Consider the following 24,341-nt stretch of genomic DNA (forward strand, 5'->3'; position numbering starts at 1 on the left):
ACAGGCTGAGCTGATGAAGAACGAGGTGTGGAGGCTCGTTGGCGCTCCGCAGCCTCCATTTCCCATCACCCCCAGCGCCTCGCTGCCGGCCAAAGCTGCGGGCGGGAGCCGCGGTGCCTGCCGGGAGTTGTAGTTGTGCGGCGGCGCCTGGCAGGAGGCGCCGTGCGGCGGACGGGGGGGCCTCGGGTTCCCAGCGTGCCCCGCGCGGAGCCCGCGCTCGTGCCCTGCTCGCGTGCCGGCTACTCCTCCTCCTCCCTCGGGCTCCTCTTTGTCCTCGGGGTCTCTGTGAAAGGATTCTCGCCCTGGAAAGAGAAGATTCACAGTGCTCAGCGGCACAGAGCCCAGTGTGCGGCCTGTGGGCAGCGGAGTTCCGCAGGGATGGGCGCTGGGGCCGCTCTGGTTCAACATCTCCGTCAGGGAGCTGGGGGAGGGCACAGAGGGACCCGCAGCGAGTTCCCTGCTGGCACCAAACTGGGAGCACTGGCTGAGTGCCCAGAGCCTGAGCTGCCCGGCGGGGAGAGCTGGGCACAGAGGAAGCTGCTGAGGGGCAGCAAGGGCAGAGTAGTGCAGCTGGGCAGGAACAAGCCCAGCACCAGCCCAGGCTGGGGCTGAGCTGCTGGAGAGCAGCTCCAGGAGAGGGACCTGGCAGTGCTGGGGGAGAACAAACCAGCCCCAAGCAGCAGCTTGTCCTGTTGCTACGTACCATAGGAAAAGGGATGTCCCGACCTCCTGACACCCAGCAGTGAGGTATTTGTAAATGTTAATGAGCTCTCCCCTCAGTCTCCTCCAGACTAAACAGCCCCAGTTCCCGCAGCCTTTCCTCGTATGGAAGATGTTCCAGTCCCCTGATCATCTTGGTGGCCCTGCACTGGCCACTCTCCACAAGTTCTGTGTCTCTTTTGTGCTGATGACAGGTTGCTCCTAAAATTTCTTGTGATTCCAACACACCAACTTTAATGCAGCTGTAAATGAGCCCAGCTCCACAGGGACTGAGCAATGGACTGAGGCACAACGTGCTGTGCAAACAGGCAGCTTTATTGACTACACTAAGTCTCCTTCAGCCTTTGTGTGTGCTGAGAGGAGCGTGGGGAGGACAGAGCAGGTGTGGGACACAGGGGCTGCCCTTGGAGCAGCGGGCAGTGCCCCAGGGGGAAATGGTGGTGGCACAGCGCAGCCTGCGCTGGGTCCTGGCCACGCTGCTGCTCAAGCCCCTCTTCCCATCAGGAACCGCAGGAGCCCCCGCAGCAAACTGAGGAACTTCAACGCCTTCCGGCATGCAAAGGCACAGGACGTGGAGCTGCCTGGTTGTGTTGCACCTGGCCTTGGTGTCTGAGAGGGGGCTGAGGTGGACACAGGCTGTGACAGTGGAGGAGCTGCTGCCTCTTCTTGGTGCCGTCCCATGTGCTCCAGGATCCAGTTATAAAAGTGCCGAGTGCTGGTGTAGATCCCAGGCTGTTTTTCTCTTGCACAGCCTTTCCCCCAGCTGGTCAGTCCAACGACCCAGTAGTAGTCAGCGTGGCTGTCTTGGCAGGCGAGGGGACCACCACTGTCACCCTACAGCAGAGCAGAGAGGAGGAAGGGAGTGTTGGGTGGCTGCTGTCAGCACAGGGATCCTGGATGTGTGGAAGACAGAGGTTCTAGCACTGGGCTCTGGACCTAAGGGCTGCCAATTACACGGGATGGGTGTGTGGGACAAGGCAAGGGGCCCTGGGCAAGGAGATGATGATGGGGAAGGGGAGGGAAGCCCCAGCAGTGGTAGGACAGGGCTGTGGGTGCTGCAGGGGGTGACTCGTAGCTGCTCCTACCTGGCAGGTGTCGATACCACCCTGTGGGTACCCGGCACACAGGTTGTAGCTGTGCACAGCCCCTGTGTACCACTGGCTGCTGTTACAGAGCTTGGTATCGATGAGGTGAACCTTGGCCTCCTGCAGCACATCGGATATTTCTGGTTCTGTGGCTGTGAGCACAGCAAGGAATTAGCCCCCAGCAGCTCTGGGCCACTTGCCCTCCCCTGTCTGGCAAAGCCCTTCCCTGGGCCTCGGCTTTGCACCTACCCATAGACACACCAGACACGTCTTTCCCTTCAGTCTGGCTTTGGACAGTGGCTCAGAGCCCCGTCTGCAGCCTGATGTCCCCACAGCCTGACTGTGGCTCTCGCCTTGGCTCTCCTCACACCCAACCCGTCTCCCCAGCGTGCCAGGCCTCGGGACACAAATGCTTTTACAAGGGGAACTCACATCGTGCAACTGTGGATCCCCAACCAGCCACCTGGCAGTTTTTCAGCTCCGACAGCTTCACGTCATCGGGTTGAGGCAAACAGGCCAGCTGGACGTGCTCATTGCACTGGATGGGCTGGTCCAGTTCCAGCACAGCAATGTCATTCTCAGCTGTGGCCTGCCAGTAGGCCTCGTGACGCAGCAGCCGCTTGATGCGTCGCACTTGGGCCTCGGGGCCCAGCTGAGACAACTTTGTGGTCCCGATCACCACGCGCCACTTGGCGATTTTCCTGGAGGGCAGATGGAGAGCAGAGGGCTCAGAGGGAGCACTTGCCTGCCTCCTGCTCACCAAGGGCTCCAGGAATGGCCAGCCCCAGGCCGCTGGCGAGCAGCAGCACCAGCCCAGCGTGTGCCGAGCACGGCTCTGTGCTGGGCTGGGCAGTGCCCCGGCGCTGGCTGCTGCGTGGGAACGGGACGGGAGCGGCAGCAGTGGTGTAGGGATGCCCCTTCCCTGCTCCTCCTCACCTGAACTTGTCAAAGCAGTGGGCTGCTGTGAGCACCCACTGTGGGTTGATGAGGGACCCTCCACAGAAATGCTTGGTGCGTTTTCCCCAGGGGCGCTGGAGGCTGACGATCCAGGGCCAGGTCCCCGGAGCCGCATTTGTGCCACCCACGACGCGCAACGGCCCAGAGGAAGAAGCCTTGAGCTGGCGCCCGCAGCTCGCCCTGGAAGCAGAAAGTCACGAGTGTCCTGCTCCAGGGCTCGCTGCTGCTCGGGCTGCAGGGCAGCCGTCTGCCCTCCACACCGGGTGCTGCGTGGACAGCGGGGCAGGGAGCCCTTAGCCCTGGCTCCTGCCTTAGCCCCGTAGCCTGGCTCCCTCACCGTGGGCTTTGGGGAGCTGTGGCTTGGCCACGGGGCTCCAGTGGACGCTGTAAGGGCTGCCCAAGCTCCCTCCTAGAGCCACTTACCCACAGCCTTCCCATGAGCCGCTTGCAGGCCTGCAGTACAGAGCCAGCAGGGTGAGGATGAGCAGGAGCTTCATCATGTCTAGTAGCACGTGGCCAGAAAGTGCTGCTGACCACCAACAGCGGGGCCGATGCTGTGCCTGCAGTGCTCACGCTGCCCACAGCACCTCGGCCCCGGGGCTGATGTCACAGAGCCGCTGGTTACGGATGCTGGGCGTGGGGGATTCCGTGTGGGGCACCAAGGGGGAGTCCAGCTAAAGGGGGGGTGTGGCATGATTACTGAAGTGCCCTGGAAATGAAAACTTACATTGAAACTGGTATTAAAGCACACATTAAACATCAGCATTGCTCACCAGTTAAGGAAAGGGATAAAATGAAGAAGGCTCACAGGGTGGATACAGCTGCTGCTGGTCAGTGAGGAATCCACAACACAGTAATTCCCTGCAAATACTCCATGGAGTGTGGAGCAGAGGGGAGGCTCTGTGGTCAGACTCTGCGACGATACATGGGAAGGAGATGCTCCTCTAGAGCTGATAAGCAGCATTTTAGTACCCTGAGCCAAAGGTCTGTCAAACCTGCCCTTTGGGTGCACTTTGCTCATGATAATGTCATTATAATACCAAAATACACCTCTGTCCTGAAGGCCACCGGCCTCTGAGGTGCCACCACTCCTTGAGCCTGTGCCCTGAATTCTTTGTAAGTCACAGCTTTAAATGCAAGGCAAGAGAATTTTACACCAATCCTAATAAGCTTTGGAGGTTACTGTGTGTTTATGTGACTAAAGTCACTCAAACTCCACCTTGAAGGTGAAGAAAAAGCATCCTGGGATGCACCAAGGAGAGTGTGGGCAGCAGGTCAAGGTTCTTCTCCCTCTCTACTCTTCCCTGGTGCGGCCTCATCTGGAGTCCTGTGTCCAGTTCTGGGCTCCTCAGCTTAAGAGGGACAGAGAACAGCTGGAGAGAGGCCAGTGCAGGGCCACCAAGATGATCAGGGGAATGGAACATCTTTCATATGAGGAAAGGCTGTGGGACCTGGGGCTGTTTAGTCTGGAGAAGAGGAGACTGAGGGGAGACCTTATTAACATTTATACATATCTAAAGGGTGGGTGTCAGGAGGCTGGGACATCCCTCGTTTCTATAGTAGATAGTAACAGGACAAGGGGTGATGGGATCAAGCTGGAACACAAAAAGTACCATTGAGACATACGAAAAAACTATATTACAGTGAGGTGAGGGAGCCCTGACTCAGGCTGCCCAGGGACCGTGTGGATGCCCCGTGCTGGGAGGTCATCAAGACCTGCCTGGACACGTTCCTGTGTGACCTGATCTAGGTGGGAGCTGCTTCTGCAGGGAAGTTGGACTGGATGAGCTCTAAAGGTCCCTTCCAAACCCCACCATGCTGTGATTCCATGATTCTCTGTGCAGAGCACTGGGCAATGGGGCATGGGAGCAGTGGGATAAAAATGTAGCAGAAGCCACTTGGGTGGTTAACAGCAGAGCTTCAACTGACCGTCCTGGTCCTGCCGTGCGGCGCCGTGCGGCGGAGGGGGCAGGGCCTCGGCTTCCCAGCATGCCCCGCGGGAGCCCGCGCTCGTGCCCTGCTCACGCTGTCGCTCGCGCTCGTGGGGGTCATTCGGTCACCCCAAAACTTCGTGTCCTGCTCCAACCCCCCCCGGGAAGAGGGGAGCGAGTCCAGCCCCAGAGAGGGGTGACAGCAGCTCGAAGGGCTCCTGGAGCCCTCCCGGGTCAGGAATTGCTGCGGCAGGGCCGGGTCCCTCTCTCCTGCTGCTGACTTGGGCCTTGCTGCTGGAGCCGTCTCTGCGCAGGGGACGGTGGCTGCAGCTCAGGAGGGAGCCGCGGGGCTGTGGGGCGGCTGCCTCTGGCCTGGCTTCCTTCTGGGGCGGGACGTTGCCACTTTGGCTCCGTGTCTCTGCCGCTTCTCCCTCACGGGTGGTGTGAGCACGTCTGGGAGGAGCAAACGCAGAGCTGTGGTGCAGAGTTGGGAGCCCCACGGGTTGTCATCTGAGTCGGGTGTTTTTTAGTGGTATAAAGGGCTTTGGATTCCCTAAAGGAGGCCCCGTGAGGGCCATTAGTGGGAGGGGGCTCTTGGTCAGCGCTGTCTGCTCCTTGGGTTCACATGGTGGGCTCAGCTTTTTGCTCCTCTTCACACTGGGTTTGGTTGACCGTGTCCTACCCTCACCTCTTTCTGTCCTGCTGCCCTCTGAACTCCTTCCGTTGGGGTTTAGAGTAGTTTTGCCTGGGCCAGGTTTTTTGGTAGGGGGAGAGGTACAGGGGTGGCTTCTTTAAACACAAAGAGTTGCCAGAAGCTTCCCCTGTAGCTCACAGGGTTGGGGCTAGTGAACTGCTTTACCAACAGCAAGGCCAGTTAGGCTGGTGCATTCAGTAGCCTTAATTCCCGCTGAACAGCATTCTCAACAATGTGTTTTAAAGAGGCCATCAATACATCACAGTGGGGGGCAGACTTCTCCTCTGCTGTATCTGCAACTGATGCAACAGCAGCCACAACTTCACACGGGACATGCAGGGGCGGAAAAGCTTCTCTAAAGCTCCCTTGGCTTCCAGAGGTGTTTTTGGACAATATCTGACTTTATTCTGGAGGATATTTACAGGGTTGCTAGATACAGAAAAACATCAGCTGCAGCTGGGCTTGGCAGGATTTGCTCCTGTCTGCCTCTGTAGAGACTTGCGGAGCCATCCGGGACACGGCTGGTAGTCCAGCCACTGAGCAAATCCTCTTTCCACCAGCGCTCTGTGGAAACAGAACCCAGAAGCCCAGAACTGCCCCATGCCCTGAGGCAGCAGATGTCCAACAGCAGCTCGCAGGAAATCACTAATATACATGAGTTCTGGTAAAAAGAAACTGCAGAGCCCAAGGGATCAGAAGCTCCAATGAAAAACCCACCCTTAGACTCTTGTTCTGGCTGTGATACCGTCTTTGAGGAACGCGAAGGAAAAGGACAGCTGCAAAGACTCTCAGCTGTCTGGGGACTTGGCTGCACTATATGTGAGCTAGAGATGATTTAGCTGACAAAAATTTACATTAAGGTGGCTTCCTCTGGCAACATGTCCAGGGTGCTAATCATAAGGTGTTTGTGGCTTACTGTAAACACGAGCTATATGGTGCTATTCTGTATACTCAAGAGAAGTCTGCCTTTGCTAAAATCACCTCTAGGTTGACATTTTAGCACCTTTCATGTTTTGGAGTTTTTAGACTCATGAAAACGTTTGCCACATGGATAATTCCCAGAAGTAATTGTGGAAGAATCAGAGTTCTCAGTAGAATTTTCTTGTATTAACACTTCCTTGGGACTGGACACATTCTCTGCACCAGCTACATCCTCCTTCATGCTTCTGAACACAAAAGAGACAATTTTTAAAGAAATGGTTTAAATACGTTTGGCATCACAGAAACAACAGCTTTAACTAACTTGCCCAACTCTGAGACAACCCGGTGAGGCCCATGCTGGTACTCCAGGGACCTTTTTTGTGTATGAAACAACACTTACTCTTTGAAAGAGCACAGTTGAGATTTCTCTCTTCCTTGTAAATATTAGAAAACAAACCCTTGGTCACAGACATTGAAATGATATTTCCAAGGACAGATTGTCAAACTGAAAATTGTCTAAAAAACCTCCTGAACAAGGTGCCACTCATCAGAGGCCGGAACAAAACACCTACAGACGTCTGGCTCATAAGCACTTTAAATCAAGGGTGCTAGGATCCAGAGACAAACCCCAGTGAGACGTGTGCTTCCACTACACTGGGTATTTCCTCAGTTCTGAAAGTTGCCAAGGTGTCCTGGTTTTGGCTGGGATAGTTAAATTCCTCCCTAGTAGCTGGTACAAGGTTGTGTTTTGGATTTTGTTTGAGAATGATGTTGATAACACAATGATGGTTTAGTTGTTGCTCAGTAGCACTTTTCTTAAGTCAAGTCTTTTCCAGTTTAGCCTGCTGTGCCAGCAAGGGAATGCACAACAAGCTGGAAGGGAGGACAGCCGATCTGAACTAGCCAAAGGGCTACTCCATACTGTAGGATGCTGTGCCAGGAAGGACAGATTGCAGCTTGGGCATCAGTCAGCGGGTAGTGAGCAACTGCTTTGAGCACCTGCACTTGTCTTTCTTGGGTTTCCTTCTTTTTGTTATATTCTTTTTCATTACAATATGAATTTAGTCTAGTTAGAGTTTAGTCTAGAAAAGAGGAGACTAGGGGGGAATCTTCTTAATATTTACAAATATCTCAAGGGTGGGTGTCAGGAGGCTGGGACATCCCTTTTTTCTATAGTAGCCAGCAACAGGACAAGGGGTGATGGGATGAAGCTGGAACACGAACAGTTCCACTTAAACATACGACAAAGCTATTTCCCTGTTCAGGTGAGGGAGCCCTGGCACAGGCTGCCCAGAGGGGTTGTGGAGGCTCCTTCCTTGGAGGTCTTCAAGACCCTCCTGGACATGTTCCCATGCAACCTGATCTAGGTGGACCTGCTTCTGCAGGGGGGTTGGACTGGATGAGCTCTGAACGTCCCTTCCAAACCCCATCAATCTACGATTCTACGAATATGCTCTGCTGTACTGCCTGGTGCGATGCACCTAGTGGTAAGCATTCAAAAAAGCCAAAGATCACAATACAAGGTGACACAGTTTGAATTTGGGCTCCATATTTTTATCATAAACTTGGCTACCTGCATCTAATACTAGTTTGACATCTTCTAGAGTTGGTATTTTTCTCTGTGACGGTCACAGGAAAGCAGACATATTACAAACACTATTGTTTCTGTGTTCAAACGAAACACAGTCAGTAATATCAATCATGAAAACATCTCCTTAATTGTAGCATTCTTTTTTCATAAAGTGTATGTTCAAAAAACCTTGTAAACTCTTAAAAGGGCTCCAAGTTTTCTGCATGTCCAATATGTTCATGTGGCTGCACAGCTTCTGAAGTTGTGTTCTATGTTCTGCATTGTCAGTTCCCAGACCTGTAGGCAAAACCTCAGATCAAACGTCGTATTCGTTAACTGACATCTTCAAGTCTGGAAGCCTGGTAACCCGGACCTTGGATGACAAAACACACCAAGTTGAAACCATAACTCAGCAGTAGTCTCTCTCTAACTCTAAGCTGCTCTAAGTAAAACATTAAACATGTACCCGTTTATTGATACCTGTAAGGAATTGGTTTTCTCCCAATGTCCCAACAGGCACGTTCCCATGTTTAATTCTTCTCCAGATATTGCCATCTTTTTCATCATAATAGTGTCGTAAGGAACTCGTAGTTAACTCCATGGAACACAACCAAGAGAGCAACCAAGTAAACAATCCGAGCCCTGATTACACAAGTTACAGCTGAAATACACATCACACAGAATAACTTCCTAGACCAAAACAGAGGAAGAAAACTGCTGGGGGGACACAGTTAGAAAAACTCTAAACAAGAACAAAAGCATGGCAATCAGAAAAAGGCTGAGATGTGCCATATAGAAAAGGAAGCTGCTAAAGAGAATTACTTCCAGTAATTCCCCGTTTCCACTTTATTTTTCATCTGAAATTGACTGAATGGTCAGATGGAAAACAGCATCACACATTCCAAAACACTAACTAACTGTACTCTTGGACAGGACCAAGCAGCCACAAGAGGCACATCACGATCCTGAGAGGGAGGGGTGGCCTTTCTGATGAACTTGTCCAGACAATTAAAAAATAACCAACTCTTTAAGCAAAACTCACCTCTAAGTCAATCTCCTACCAACAAGGTTTTGGGAGAATAGGAGAACGCTGAGAGGAAACACTCACTGCATGGAGGGCTGTTACCTTCTAGTCAGTCTTACCCAGAAGAATATTTGCCAGTGCCTTTATTACAGGCCAGGGAACTGACAGAACAATACAAACATGGCACTGACTGTAATACTTTCATTTCAGGAAAACCTGAAGAGTTGACTCTGAGAAAACCAATAATTGAAACAATTTCATCCCATGCCTGAGATTATTGCAATGAGAAGTTATCTCAGTTTACCACAGAATGGCTGTGGCTGGAATGGCCCTCTGGAGATAATTTCATCCAAACTCCCTGCTCAAGCAGGGACACCTAGAATCACGTACCCAGGACCACATCCTGGTTGCTTCTGCTTATTTCCAAGGACAGAGACTCTACAGTCTCTGAGAAACCTGTTCCAGGGGTCAGACACCTCCACAGTAAATTATCCAACAGTATTACCTGAATACCGTGTGGAATCAAATTGAACTTGGAACGGACAGAAGCAAAGAAAAGAACAGGTGCTCTTGGTAAAGGAGTTTAGATACAAATATTTTGTAATGCTGCAATTCTATACCTCCCATTGGGTCAATCCCAGTTGTGTTTCCCAAGGTCAGTACTACTTTCGCTTTGTGTAGTTCTCCTTTAACTGTTTGATGAATAGAATTAGTTACCTAAGGAAAAAAAGTCACTGCACTTGAGGTGAATTCCAACATAACTTTACAATAACTGTAATGAAACAAATCTTCCAAGCTTAAAAATGACACGAGTATTAAACAAATAAAACCAGATTTTGTTAGTCATTAAGGAAGGAGCTTCCTGAATGGGACGGTACTCAAACACAGTTTCATTTACAGAGGCTACCCTTCCCCCGTTGAATCCCCACAGATGCAAAAGCAGCAATAACGTTTTCTGGAAGAAGATGCTGAATTCAGAAGAATTGAAGAAAAAAAATGCATAAATCTCACTTGATTTTGCAGGAAAACAAACCAAGAAAGCTGACTTCTCAGAATCTGGCCAATAGTAGATATTTCTTGTCAATACTAATGAGGAGTTAAATTTGAAAACTAACTTTGCAGTTCATTACTGCTTTCTTACAGAAAATAACACACAAAGAGAAATAAAAGAACATACCATTGAAAATCTGATAAATATTACCTTTGGGTTCCACTCCAGTTCATTACCAATGGGTGTCACTCTACAAATTCCCCAGCCTGAGGTGGCAGACACTGAAACTTGGCAGGTGAGTGAAGCAGCTGGTAACTTTGGACTTGACATGTTCTGCCTTCATCTATATAGTTAATTTTGACACTACAGAACATATTTTCCTTCTCTTTTGGGGAAATATCTAGCACCTGAGCCCTTCAGAGTTGGAGAGGAAACAAAGAATTATTATAGTTGTAAAGTTTCTTCACCTACTTGTGTCTAAAAAAGATTAAACTTTCACAGCACAATGTTCAGTGGTGTGTATGTGGAGCCATTCTGGCTTCCCTTCAGCACAGGCAGCATGGGAGAGCTTTTTAAAGAACAATTTGTACAGCAGAGATTTTTTTGCTAGTTTTTTATGGTGGGTTAACTTTAACTTAGCAGTAAAAGTTCTAAACTACTTTGTATTAAAAAGTGCACATGAATATTTTAAACCAAAACAAATCCACATTTTTACCTGTGAACAACTGTTTTCTGACACAAACCATGAAATGCCAGCTTCTCCACATTTTTAACAGCAATCTTATTACCAGGTTCCTTAAAATACCCATTAATTCCTTCAGCAAGAATTGTATGTTGGTCCTTCTGCTGATCTACTATTTGACCAAAGTAGTTTGTTGCATTTACAACGTGGAGAGGCAGAATCTGAAAGCATAAAATACGTTATAAAGACAACTGATGGTTTCTTAAGTTAATGAGACGTTTTCATATTGAAGATGACCTACCTCTTTCCAGCCTAAAGAGATGACAAATACTGCTGTACACATGCATTTGAGAGGATGATGACCTATTATTATTCCAAAGATTATGAATAATCCTGAATGAATGAATCCTTATGAATAGTAACTGTCCATAGCCCAGTCCAGACGGGACAGAAGATCTATTAGGTCTTGGTGGTATTCCACTTAAATGAACACTAGTGAACTACAGTATTACCTGTCAAGCTACTAACCACTAAGGCATTTCACATCATCCAAGCTTAATTTTAAGTGGTCTCCAACCTTACAATGAGATTTAGAAGAACTGACTGGGGAAGTGTGACGCCTTCCCTCTTTTTGCACAGAAAATGCTTGACATAAGCTATCAAGAACACCAATTCACAAAATGCTGGGTGCATTTCATCCAAAGGCTCATGCTAGGCACAAGTACTGAGATACAGCTGAGTGTATGAGGCCAGACAGAAAAGAAGACCAGAAAGGTAATTTCCACTTACTAAAATCCTAAAACTCTCACAATGCAACTAGAGATTCTTAAAGGAAAGCAACATGATACTGAGTTCTAAACAAAAGAGACAGTGAACACTTATCCAATTGACAACTGATTTGTAAGACATATATCCAGGCTCTGCAGTCAGCAGAAGCAGAACTAGATGAGGAAAGAGGCCACAACTGCTGTCTTGAGTGCACAAAGGGAAGTACAAGTTTATAACAGGAGTATTACGAAATCTGTCCAGGTTTCAAGCACTCAAACTGTATATATATGTGTATATATATATATCTATAGGTTATCAATGAGTTTGAACTACCAGCTGCCAACAAAAGATTATTTATTAGGCAGAAATGGAGTGACACCAAGGAGTCCACCCAGTTTTTACTGTCTGTTCTCACAACCTATGATTTTTGGGAATGGGGAACACCCATTGATTGCATGACTTGAGTGCACCTGAATTCTAGCTAAAGACAGGACAGGAAGAAAGTGTAAGCAGCTCATCCAAAAAGGAAAGCACCCAGCAGTTCTCAGATCCAAGTACTAACCTTGAAAGGAAGCACCAATGTCTACACACCTGCCCTCAGCAATCATTATCCAAGGTGGACATGAGACAGACTCTACAGTACTGCTGTACAGGAAGACTCTCTAGTAAAGTAGGGACTGAAAAGCCAAGTGGAGGGAGTTTGACATACAAACTGTTACTGAGATGTGAGGAACCACTATAGCAAAGTCAAACCAGTAACCAGGAAGGTTTCATGACTATTTAACTACTAAAAATGGCAGTGTGAATGTAACAGGATTCTATCAAAACTGTTTTCAAAACCACAATGACACCTTAGTAGGAAGCAACTGCTCCATCTAGAAGAGAGAATTTATATCCCATGTCTATGGACATTGCAAATAGAGAAAATATTTGGTTCAATTGACAAGGCCAGAATATACTCATTTTTCAGGAAGTCTGCATCAACGTGACAGAGAAGGAAAAATCCTCCCTTCAACTCTTGTTAAACAGGCATGATCTTCCACTGCAACGTTTCTTCACTCCAGAGGATTGTGTTTGCACTGCTATAAAAATAATGACATTTACAGGACCTTTAATCTTTGCCTATTTTGGTTTATGTTCTAAATAGATAGAGGAAAGGAATAAACAGAACAAATGCCCTCTTCCCATAGAACACGAGCCTCCAATGCAGGAGAAAACCTAAGGTAAACTCAGAACCACCTACAAAACAATTTTAGGTCAAGCTAAAGATTAAGGGAAAATCTGACACACACCTAAGCAACGGAGAAACTAAAAAAGCTAAAAATCTCCCAAATACCCAAGAGATGTGGGATATGTACTACATTAACATGAAGGTAATATGCTAAGGAGGTATTTAAGATGTGTTCTTGGTACACCAAACCAAGGGAAAAAACAGTAACTGTAACTTACCATCAGATATCCAGGTGTTTTTGTCACTGTATCTGGGATATGCTGGGGCACGTCTGTTTGTAAATTAACTTGATGACGATCCAGACACACTGTTCTGTTTCTACATATTTAAAAACTGGTTTTAGAACAAAGCCCTTTTAGTTGTAAACTATTTTTGATGTGGCTTACAACATCTTTTCACACTAACATTTCATCAGCCCTCAGTATTCAATTTCTGTTTCAAGTAGCACCAATGACTGGAGATTAGACAGAAGTGGCCACAAAGCTCTTGTTGGAAAAGTTTATACAACAAAACCAAAACCCACAGGAAACTAGTTTCAGAATAAAACAAATACTAACACTGAATTCTGTGTTACCTGCAACAAGGGTCATCCACACTAGAAGGTATATCTGAGGGCTTCATCCAAGGCCCTGTTAGAATCCAGTTAGACACAGCTCAGAGAAGTCATCTACTTACCTAATCTGGAGGGACAGAAGACAACAGAGGAGAGAGCAAACCATAAACCTTGGGCAATTATGGGCTAGAATACTAATAAAAAAAGAGCCTGAAGTTCCCTCAAGTACACTTGGGCAGGAATGACAATGAATTATGATATCCTGTCAGGCTACATGAGATTGGTCTGCAGAAAATGTTGGTATTTTGATTTTCGTAGCAGTATCTAAGAAGAGTGAAACTGATGCAAAAGTAACCACAAGAAAAAGAGTCATGAGCAAAAAATGGTTTCATAAAAGTATCCAACAGGAAAATTGAGCAAGAAAACAGAAGCAGCCATCATTGAGGCATATACCACCTTCCTACACCAGTATGGGTGGTACGAAAGCTTGGCAATTCCTTACCTGCAAGCCCCAAATGTTTTAAGATGGGTACACAGTGGCCTTGACAATTTCTGGTATTCTTCATCTTTTAGCACCTTGGCAGTCAAACCAGGCAGTTCTGGGGGAACTTCAGCTTCTGCCTGCTGCAAATAGCGGAGGATCCCAAGTGCATCACACTCATTGCTTTCTGTTAACAGAACGACTGACTGTGCCTTTGTGATCTCTTGGTCTACAGAAGAATCCTAAAACAAATACACACGTATTTTTAACAGCTTCTGTGTATCCACTACTTTGTGATCAAATGCACTATTAACCTGGTAACGGTTTGTCAAACCTTTATCGCATTATAGAAGTTGTCAGGCATGCTGTGTACACGATGAGCAAAGATTCTTGGGGAAGGAAAACTGAAATGTGTCACACAAGTGGCATCTGTAATTTCCAAAGACTGCATGCCTTCATCTGTTAAAGCTAAGCACACGGTTTATACACACTTGTAAGTGTGCTACTCGAAGCATGTGAAGTGTGACATCACTTTAACAGTGGCTGTTTCCATCTCTCCATCCACTGATTTAAGCATTAAGAAAAAAGGTCCTTCCCAAACCACTTTGTCATGGTTTGCCATGACAGCCTTCTCTGGTGAGGGGGAAGGGGCTGTAAAGATGGCTCCTGGAAGAAGTTGTTCGCAACTCTCCCCAGCTCTGAGCCAGACCCACTGCTGGGGCTGAGCCAATGAGACGCCTCCATCATCACTTTTTAAGAAGAAGCCTGAAGAGGAGGGTTCTTCCTCCTTTCTTCTGCCCTTTTTTTTTCTACTGGCTGGTGGTGGTGCAAGGAGTAGGAACAGTGAGAGAAACAACCATGCAGACTCCAAGGTCAGCGATGAAAGAGAGGAGGAGGTGTGCTGGAACAGAGACCCCCCTGCATTCTATGGAGAGAACTGGGGAAGCTGAGGTTTGTTTGCATTTCTTTAAAGACCCTGCAGCAGCGGTAGAGACTCATTTTGCTAAAGCTGGCCCCAGTCCAGGGGCAGCGATTCACTTCATTAATGGCCCCGAGCCAGGGGCAGTGATTTCCTTCTTTATCACTATGGCCAGAGCAGGCCGTGTCCCGAAGGAGGGACCCAATATCCACAGCTGTAACTGTGGGGAGGAACCAGATTGGGATTTATCAAAATGAGACAGAACATAGTTAAAAATGTCATCATGAATGCATTCTGTGTCAGACATTCCTGTCAGCCTTTCTTCTAGCTGGCAGAAGGGCAGGGTTGAGGCTATTTTTAGCAGAAGTAGTTAAATTCCAAATTCACAAACCTCCTTTATTCTTAGAAGTCAAGATATTTTAGTTTGTTATATCTTAATAATTAAAAACCCCACTTACCTGTGTAAAATGATGCTCACCTGATGAACCATTTCTGCCTCATCTCCTGAATTAGTGAATGTCAGCACCTTCTGAAGATTACTGTGGGTAAAAGCCAGTATTTTGAATAACACAGCGGTTCTTTCACTGTCCATACAAGGCTGTACAACCTAAAGGTGGATACAAACCAGAGGGCTGGTAATTCATGTAATCTAGACATGCTTTACTGTGTATTTCTTCTTTTAAGAAGCACGAAGCATTGTTATATGCCAAAGAACATTGGTAAATCCTAAATCTTCTGTTAAACTTAGAATGTACAATATACAGCTCTCACAAAGGGTGTGAATTTCTGACAGCTTCCAGAAGCAAAATTAAAACCCATCACAATCAAAATCTCACATCGGTATTTTCTTACACGTGTGATTTTTGATGATTTGTCAGTGTTGAAGTTTCTCACTGAAATACCACTGAAGAAGTTTCACACTCCATAAGCACAGTGCACTACCTCAGATTGTCTTAAAAAAAGCCCCAAAACATGGACATTTGCAGTGCTGCCAAATCACTAGACTTTTCACAAAAAGTGATGTTTTTCCAGTTTCATGTCATGCTCAGAATGTCTGGTCTTAGAGACTTCCCAACATTTTCAATCCCCAAATGATTATGTTTTGAGTCATTGAAGAATTCAGATCATCCTTGTAACATTTTATACAATTGTTCAGCTCTATACCACACTGACTGGAAGTTCCATGAGAAGACACCTCAGGATATACAGTAGCTTTCTCAAAATATTAGGTCAAATCAATTTCTGCACTGTGTGGCACAGAGCAGTCAAACAAGCATTTTACTAGCTCTGTCTTTGGAAAACTCACTTGTAGTTCTGCCACTCAATCAACAACCACAAAAACATTCTGAACATTCTGGTCACAAACAACTAAGACAGCCTACATTGCATTCAAGTGTCATTAAGATGACAGAAGTATTCTTACTTCCTCAGATTTTCACACTTTTAGCTGCTTCTTTGTTCTGCCCAAGTATTAACAACATTGGATGAAGCTGTCTGGAGCATCTCTGGTATGTTTTCAGTAGCTCAAAAACAAGTTGTGCCTTCTTCCACCCAGGACACAAGATAAGTGCTAGTGGCTAGGTGTGTATGTACAAAAGAGTTACAGTAGAGCATGAGACAACTGTTTAGAATCTTAGTCATTGTACTATTTCAGAATTTAGGGCAAAACTAAAATCCGCAAAACAGGCCTTTCAATGCTTCAAACAGAAGCTTTTAACACATATCACCTCTTAAAGGCAGATGGTACAGGCCCGAGGAACCGTGCACCAAGCTGGAGACAAATGGATGTGCAGCAACACACGGTGAAAGGTCCAAAAGTTTCATAGAAGCAGAAACATCTTGTCTTACTTGGAGCTGTGTGAGCCAGTTTCAGTGGTCCCTTACAGCCTCAGTGAGTCTATGTTTCTGTGATCTAATGCATTAGAAAATGAATTACAATGTTTTAAAAATCAAACCAGACATTTCAATTTCACTATGTAACAGTCCCTTAAAAATCAAGCTCCATCGAGTATTAAAGTGATATGACATTAACCACTTGTTAGATATTACTTGATAAATAAGTTACAGACTCCCACACTCATGCAGTCCATCTCTGTCAATGTCTAAGCAGATGGCCTAAATAACCTGGGAAGCATCATGAAGATACTCTAAGATGACATCAGATGCACCCATTCTCAACATGCACTACCTTTTGGATCATTCATTGACATTTGCACCTTAGAACACAAAACCTGCAGTACTCTAATATATACATCCTCCACTCCTGTTTCTCAAGGTTTGTAGCAACTGCTCGACTGCAAAAGTGTAAGAATTGGTGGAATATACAAGAAAGGATTATTTCCCTGACATGAGATGGCAACTACATCACATCCTTGAGCTATTGGTGGCCAACAGTAAGATTCAGTGGAGTTAGGGCCTAAACATTTTTTCCAAGTAAGTTCCTACAGAAAGAGAAATAAAGAGTTCTACCTGAAAATCGTGTGCTTGAAACACCAACAAGGCAACACAAAGCACTGAGCAATTTAAAAGCCTTTGACCCACTGCATAATACATTTCCTTAACACACAATATGATAAGAGTTCTTCTGGGATGAGGAGTTAAATTCTTACATCTAATTCAAATGCCATCATTTGTAGCAGTGGTTGATAGATCAGATGAAACTGTACAATTCTACAGTCTCTGAAGCATAATTTACTCTACCGTATGAACAACCTCCTACACATTCCTCAATCAAAATTAGCTACTATAGTATTTAGTATCTGAAAGTTAAGGTATGATAGTAGTCTTAAAAATACTAAATGCAATGTATTACGTTAGCATTACCCTTCCCAGAACTTCAAGAAGTGGTGCTGTTTCCAGAATTGATGGTGGCTTCATTTTCTTGCCAAGAAAGACAAAGTTTCCTTCTTCAAGATTTTGAAAACTCTGAAACCATATGAAATAGATGACAAAGGCAATACTTAGTAAATGGGTTTGAGCTTACATCCAACTTAAAAACTATTTTTTTTGAGAAGAATTAGCCAAAGAAATGCTAAACACAAATGAAGTACAACTCACACACACGTCACACAGAACAGTGCTGAGACTCCTACTGTCCCCTGACTTGGCCATTGCCTCTGTTTCTTGCTTTTTTTCTTTTTGTCTCTTCCGCTGCATTTTTTTTTGCCCTTCATATTTTCACAGAGGCACCACCAACTTTGCTGGCTTGCTGAGCTTTGGTCTGGTCTTGTTGCTGATGTGGCTGGATTCAGTCCCTGATGTCCCTCCACAGAGTCCCTCCACAAAGATCACTCTTGTAGCCTCAACACTACCCACACCTCCACATATATGACACACGTTTGCAGAGGTTTAAATGGAAGTTATATCCTGGAATTACCTGTTGCTCATTTTCAGTTCTATGTGTCTTCAAAGGATCAGAATTTAAGCACTGCTGAAGCCTGAGAAATATACAAATATTAAATTCAATGGAAATGCAAAAGGAAAGTGTAATCGATAAATATCACCAATATTTCTAAATGGCACGAAACAGTTCACCTACAAAATATCTCTGATGTATTACCTGTGCCAACAAAAACCCTCAAATATGAAAGAAGAAATCAAAAAGGACCATTTTGGATGTAAAATTTACTATTAGGTTTTAGGTATCTGAAAATAACCCAAAGGTTTTTTTAACCAAGACAATTGGTGGGTTCCCCAGCTTCAGAAGAAAATCAGATGGGACTGCAGGAAAAAGGTTTCTTACAGTTGCAAAAACATGAAACAATGTATCTTTGCAACAGTTAAAACTTGAATTAAAAACACCCCTCAGGTTGTTTACATATGCAGCAAGTGATCTGCAGCATAATAAAAGCCTTGCACAAATCAACTCAGTCAGATTTCATTCAGCTGGAAAACTTTATAAATCACACTAAGAATAAAAGAAGGCAACTGAATATGCTGAGTGTGCAGAAACGTACTGCCTCATCACAGCCTTGTTTTCAAGCTACTGTTTAGAAAGATTTTTACTGTGGTCTGGATAAGTATCAGCAGCTTCTAATTGCTTCCTTCCCCAATACCATGTGCACACATCTTGTCTTACCCTCTGCCCTTTTAACAGTCTAAGAAGAGTAACTGGAAACATACTACAGCTCCTAATTATCTGACTACACAATTGTTTCAAATATGTAACACACTGTACCATACCTGTCTGTGTGAACTGCTGGATTTTCCTTGAAAGGCAATCCTGGGATTGTTTTGACAATCTATCAAGAAAAGACAAACCCTTTTCTGGCAGTAAAATACTGTTTAAGAGCAACATTTTAGAAAAAAAAGATCAAGGTGGTTTTCTTACCTAACCGAATTTTCTTCAACATGCAACAAGAACATCAACCACACAGGAGAATTAGTTCATGTTCACATCTGGGAGTCACTGGGAGCTACTGGGGGCCTCTAGGGGTGAACTGGGGGTTCCTGGGGAGGGATTTGGGACTTCTGGGAGCTACTGGGAGGGACAAGAGGCTACTGAGGGATAAACTGGGAGGATGTGGGAGCCTTTGGAGAGGGGAGTTGGGGCATTTTTAGGCCTTTTGGGTTGTTTTCAGTCCCTGAAGAGTCTTGGGGGGCGTTGAAGACTTTTGGGGTGTTTTGGGGTTCCCTCCTCATCCTGAGCCCCGTCCCCAGCGTGGTGTGCCAGAGCAAATGCTGCGTTCCTTGAACTGGCCCGGTGACCCAAGTACTTCATGGGTGGCATTTCTGTGAGCCATGGTTACAGCATTGATCTCATTCAGATGGGGTTTTCTCTCTTGAGGACAGTTCCCTTTCTCTTTGTGTATGAGCAGGTGGATTAGCACAGATCACCAGGTCACCAACAAGGCTGCCATTCCTGTAGCCTGCCGTGTGCCCTGGCATCTCTGTGTCACATTTCTGGGGAGGATCTTGCCATAAGCTAATGCAGCTGTTTCTTGCTGCCAAACTGGAGTCCTGTCTCTGGTGCCCAGATGTAATACCAGGGGTGCACCGACTGGCTGAAGCTGTCTTCCTCTCCTGATAGCTGATGGTTCAAGGAAGAACTGTAGTCCAGGCTTCATCTTTGTGGTACTTGTGCAGCAGAGACCAGACACCCAAGGACTTGCTCTTGCCCTGCTCTGTTCTCTCGCTGCATCTCTGAGAGCAACTGGCGACAGAGCAGAAACGGGACGTTGAGGGGGGTTCAGTTGCACTGAGTGTAGCAGGAGAGAGCAGTGTCTGTGCAGGGATGGATTTGCACAGGAGCCCTCAGCATTTCTGCTGCCCTCAGGGAGAACTGAGCGAGGGCTGCGAGGCCAGAGGACGGGCTGTGGGTGAGAGCAGAGCCAGGGCAGCCGGGCTGTGCCCCTGCCTGGTGCCCAGCGCCCTGTTGCTGCCCCTTTGTGGCCGTCCCCTGTGAGCCTGCACAGCCCCAGCCCCTGCTGAGAGCAGAGGGATCCCCCTCACACCACTCCGTGTCTCGCCCTTGCTCAAGCTCTCAGCCCCCCACGGCCAGCCAAGGGCACTGAGGGCTCCTTTCCCCGCCCAGCAGCACTGTCTGTGCCTCAGTGTGTCTGTGCTCTCCGTGGGGCACTGAGGGCTCATTTCCCTGCCCAGCAGCACTGTCTGTGCCTCAGTGTGTCTGTGCTCTCCGTGGGGCACTGAGGGCTCCTTTCCCCGCCCAGCAGCACTGTCTGTGCCTCAGTGTGTCTGTGCTCTCCGTGGGGCACTGAGGGCTCCTTTCCCCGCCCAGCAGCACTGTCTGTGCCTCAGTGTGTCTGTGCTCTCCGTGGGGCACTGAGGGCTCATTTCCCCGCCCAGCAGCACTGTCTGTGCCTCAGTGTGTCTGTGCTCTCCGTGGGGCACTGAGGGCTCATTTCCCCGCCCAGCAGCACTGTCTGTGCCTCAGTGTGTCTGTGCTCTCCGTGGGGCACTGAGGGCTCATTTCCCCGCCCAGCAGCACTGTCTGTGCCTCAGTGTGTCTGTGCTCTCCGTGGGGCACTGAGGGCTCATTTCCCCGCCCAGCAGCACTGTCTGTGCCTCAGTGTGTCTGTGCTCTCCGTGGGGCACTGAGGGCTCATTTCCCCGCCCAGCAGCACTGTCTGTGCCTCAGTGTGTCTGTGCTCTCCGTGGGGCACTGAGGGCTCATTTCCCCGCCCAGCAGCACTGTCTGTGCCTCAGTGTGTCTGTGCTCTCTGTGGGGCACTCACACACACGGATCCCGGCCAGAGCTGCTGTGGCCTGAGCCAGAGGCTCCCTCAGCGCCCAGCCCCGGGCAGCCAATGGCAGCGCAGCAGGCGGGCTCAGCCCTGATTGACGTGTGAGCGGCGGCCAATCAGAGGCGGCGGCGCCTCAGGGCGGGCTCTGGCCCTTCCCGCCCTGTGCTGCAAAGCCCCTGAGCCACAGGCAGAGGCAGCATCTGCCCAGCTCCTGCTTGTGCCCTCCGAGGGGAGGCCTTGGCAGCTCAAAAGGAAGGGGTTTGCTCCACAAGGTGTGTTAGAAAGCCAAAACGAGGCCTTGGATGCTAAAAACTGAGCTGGAGACCCAAGAATGAGGGATTGAAAGCTGAAAAGGAACAGGTTAAAGCTAAAAAGAACAACTTGGGCCACAAAGTGAGACTTTGGAATCAGAAACTGGAGGATTGTGCTCCAAGCAATAAGGTTGAAAAAGGCAAAAAAGAGGCTTTGGAAGCTCAACATGAGCATCTGGGCCACAAAACGAGCCTTTTGAGGTTAAAATTGAGTGTTTGGAAGCTAAGAAATGAGGGTTTGAGCACAAAAATGAGACTTTTTGAAAAGAAAGGTGCTGGTTTGGACCTAGAAGAGGATGATTTGAAATCTAAACCCAAGGTTTGGAATCTGACAATCGGGCTTTGGGAATTAGAGTTTGGGTCACCAAGTGAGGTTTGAAAGATTTGCATGGTGGCCTAGGCCTCAAAATAAGGCATTGGAGGCTAAAAAGGAGGGTTTGGGACCCCAGAGGAGGGTTTGGAAGCAAAGCCTTTTGCTTTGGATGGTGAAAATAAGGAATTGTTCCCAAAAGTACCACTTTGGAAGCTAAAAATGCAGTTTTGGATGCCAACCAGGAGGTCTTGGCTCCAGAGCGAGGACTGAGCCAGCCACGTTCTACCTTCCCAGCCCTTTAGGTGTGGGAGCTGCCCTCAGTCGTGTGCAGTTCGTCTGCTCAGCCCAGATGAACAAATGCAGGGCGCAGGCCAGAGAGATGGGGTGGGCACTGAGGCACACAAGGAAGAACCCAGCCGCAGCTTTTCTACCTCTGTCATACAACCATGGAATTGTTATGGTTGGAAAAGGCCTCTCAGATGACCGAGTCCAAGCCCTCACCTCACACTGCCAGGCCCATCGCTGAACCACATCCCTCAGCGCTTCATCTACGCGACTTGTGAATATCTCCAGGGGTGGGGACTGCACCAGCTCCCTGGGCAGCCCATCCCAGTGCTTCACAACCCTGTGAGTGACAAACTTCTTCTGATGTCCAATCTGAACCTGCCCCGGCGCAGCTTAAACCCATTTCCTCGTGTTCTGTTACTCAGTACAGGAGAGAAGAGCTCGACCCCCACCTCACTACAACCCCCTTCAGGCAGCTGTAGAGAGTGATCCTGTCTCCTCTCAGCCTCCTCTGGGCTCAACATCCCCAGCTCCCTGAGCCTCTCCTCATCAGACCTGTTCTCGTGACCCTTCCCCAGCTTCGCTGGGACTCTCACACCCAGCTGAAGCCACGGTGCAGTTGATGGCAGCAACAGGTTCCCCAGGTGCTGGTGGGCTGCTGGGGATGGACACAGCGTCTGCCAAAGCTCGTGCAGATGTTGAGGCTGCGAATGGTGCAGCAGGAGATGAGAGAAGCGACTGTGCAGAGGGATTTCTGAGCTTCCCCAGCCAGCCCTCGGCACAACCAGCTCTGAGCCAGAGGCGTCCCTGTGGGGGCAGAGAGGTGCAGAGAGGTGCAGCCGTCGGCTGCTCCCAGGAGTCAGAGGCAGCCTGAGATGGAACCTTCCCTGACGGATTCACGGTGGCGTCTTCCCCAACAGCCCCCTTTCTTAAGCCATTTTTACACTCTCTTTCCCTTCAAAGTGGGGCTGGAGTGACTCTGGTCACAGAGACCTTCATCTGGATTGCTGTGTAATGCTCTCACTTTGCTTTTAAAGGTGTGGGGTAAGGAGAATGCAGAGCACATGCTCAGTGAGGGCTGGTGGTACCTTGGAGCTGTGTGGGCTTTGGGATGGAGCTGTGTTTCGGTGTTATAATCAGAGTCTAATGAGCAAAGTTCACCCAAAACTCAGCGTTTTTTCAGACAATGAAAGGCTGTTGGCCCAGGTGTCAAATGATTGCAGATGTTACAGAAGCCTCAGAGCACAGAAGCGTCATTCAGCCAGAAATCTGCAAGAACACATTTGTAGTGTTTGGTATCTGAAATATTGGCCTTAGGAACTTGTCCCTTGTGGCAGTACAAGCTTCAGGACATTGCTGATCTTGGAGAGTCACAAGAAGCCATCACTGCAGCACATCTCACTCCTGTTGTTATCTGGCAAGAAAAGAACTTATCTTGGGCCAATCAGAGTGAGGGAAATGAATCAGAAACTGCTCAAGTCTGTCCTGTGGTTTGGCCAAACAAAGGTGAAAAACACACTGTGAGGAAGACTCAGATCTTCATCCTCAATGGCCCCTGAGGCCATGCTAAAGAGGTTTGAGGGAGCTGTGGCCTGGGCAGACTGAGGCAGGACAATGAGGGGAACTCATGCAGAAGTGCAATGAATATGCAGATCTAGTCTGGGACATGTGGAAAGTTTTGCTCTAAGCAGGGCACACACTTGGTGGAGCCATCCCCTGTGTGCCCAGCGCTGCCAGAAAGAATCCCTACTTGACAGTCACATTGGCTGCTGAGTCCTTGTTGGCACTTTCCTGGCATCACAAACATACAGCTTGTGAGTTCCACAGTACCCTGCAGCTCCCTCCTTCTGCAAGAGCTCACAGGACTTGCCCACGCAGTCTCTGCTCTGTCCCAGCCTCTGTGCTGGTGTCCCAGGGAGCCACTGTGAAGCAGATTTCTTGCTCCCCAGCTGCCTCCTCCCTGCAGCCCTGCTCAGTGACAGACTTTTCCTGACAGTGTGAACAGTGCTGTGCCTTTAGTAGAAGTTGAAGTTCTAAATTATTGCCAGGAATTATTCCAGAGGCCATCCCAGGGGAGGGGCAGCGCTGTGACCGTCACCAAGGGAGAGGGAGAAAGTTGTGCGCTGCTGATGTCACACAGGGACTTTTCCAGACCCCACCCGGCGTTTGTGACCTCACCTGACCAGAGTCTATAAAGCCTCCCAGCGGGACAGCCAGAGCCAGTTGGGCTGAGCTGCCCTCGGGACAACTCGGCTCCTTCTTTGGCTACTTGCCTTCCTGCTTGCTTCTACCTATTTCTCATTTGCTGCCCACTTCTCCTCAATTTCCATCCTCTTCCAAAGGTAAGGATGCCCTAAACTCTCAGGACAGGGAAGAGAATGTAGACAGGGATGACAGGAGAGGCTGCTCTGCACCTCCCAGTCCATTTCCATGCTGAGCCCTTCTACCTCCAGAGCCTGGCCAAGGCTATGGGTAGTGTTGCTGTCTGGTGATTCTTCGGTTGACCTCAAGATGAGGCTTTGGAAGCTAAAAGGAATGCTTTGGACCCAATCATGAGGGTTAAGAGCACAGAGCTGGTAGAGCAGAGCTGTGAATGGAAGGAGCAGCCGGAAACCTGCTCCTAGTTATAGCTCAAGCTATTCCTGTTCCCTTGCCTGGGACTACAGCTTGGCTGCACCTTGTGGTTTTGGTGCGGTGCTTTA

The 24,341-nt window shown here is 48.1% G+C and overlaps 1 protein-coding gene across 1 annotated transcript; it reads right to left on the minus strand.

The window, feature by feature from the left end:
• Positions 1-1,203: 1,203 nt before the first annotated feature.
• LOC133627485 (acrosin-like) lies at positions 1,204-4,814 on the minus strand. The gene is made up of 6 exons (XM_062013222.1): positions 4,692-4,814; positions 3,336-3,436; positions 2,742-2,942; positions 2,238-2,506; positions 1,806-1,957; positions 1,204-1,554 (listed from the first exon to the last, which is right to left on the minus strand). Exons 1-6 carry the CDS (start codon positions 4,812-4,814, stop codon positions 1,204-1,206), a joined length of 1,197 nt encoding a protein of 398 aa, XP_061869206.1.
• Positions 4,815-24,341: the final 19,527 nt, after the last annotated feature.

Source organism: Colius striatus, chromosome 21 (genome assembly GCF_028858725.1).
Source record: "Colius striatus isolate bColStr4 chromosome 21, bColStr4.1.hap1, whole genome shotgun sequence".
NCBI classification, from domain to species: Eukaryota; Metazoa; Chordata; class Aves; order Coliiformes; family Coliidae; genus Colius; species Colius striatus.

What these genes read in the sequence shown, in the direction of transcription:
- LOC133627485 (XM_062013222.1), bottom strand. Translation starts at nt 4,814, where the DNA reads ATGACCCCCACGAGCGCGAGCGACAGCGTGAGCAGGGCACGAGCGCGG. An exon ending in CACTGCTTTGACAAGTTCAG is followed by an intron (nt 2,507 to 2,741) that starts GTGAGGAGGAGC and finishes TCTGCCCTCCAG; the next exon opens with GAAAATCGCCAAGTGGCGCG. An exon ending in GTGGTATCGACACCTGCCAG is followed by an intron (nt 1,555 to 1,805) that starts GTAGGAGCAGCT and finishes GCTCTGCTGTAG; the next exon opens with GGTGACAGTGGTGGTCCCCT.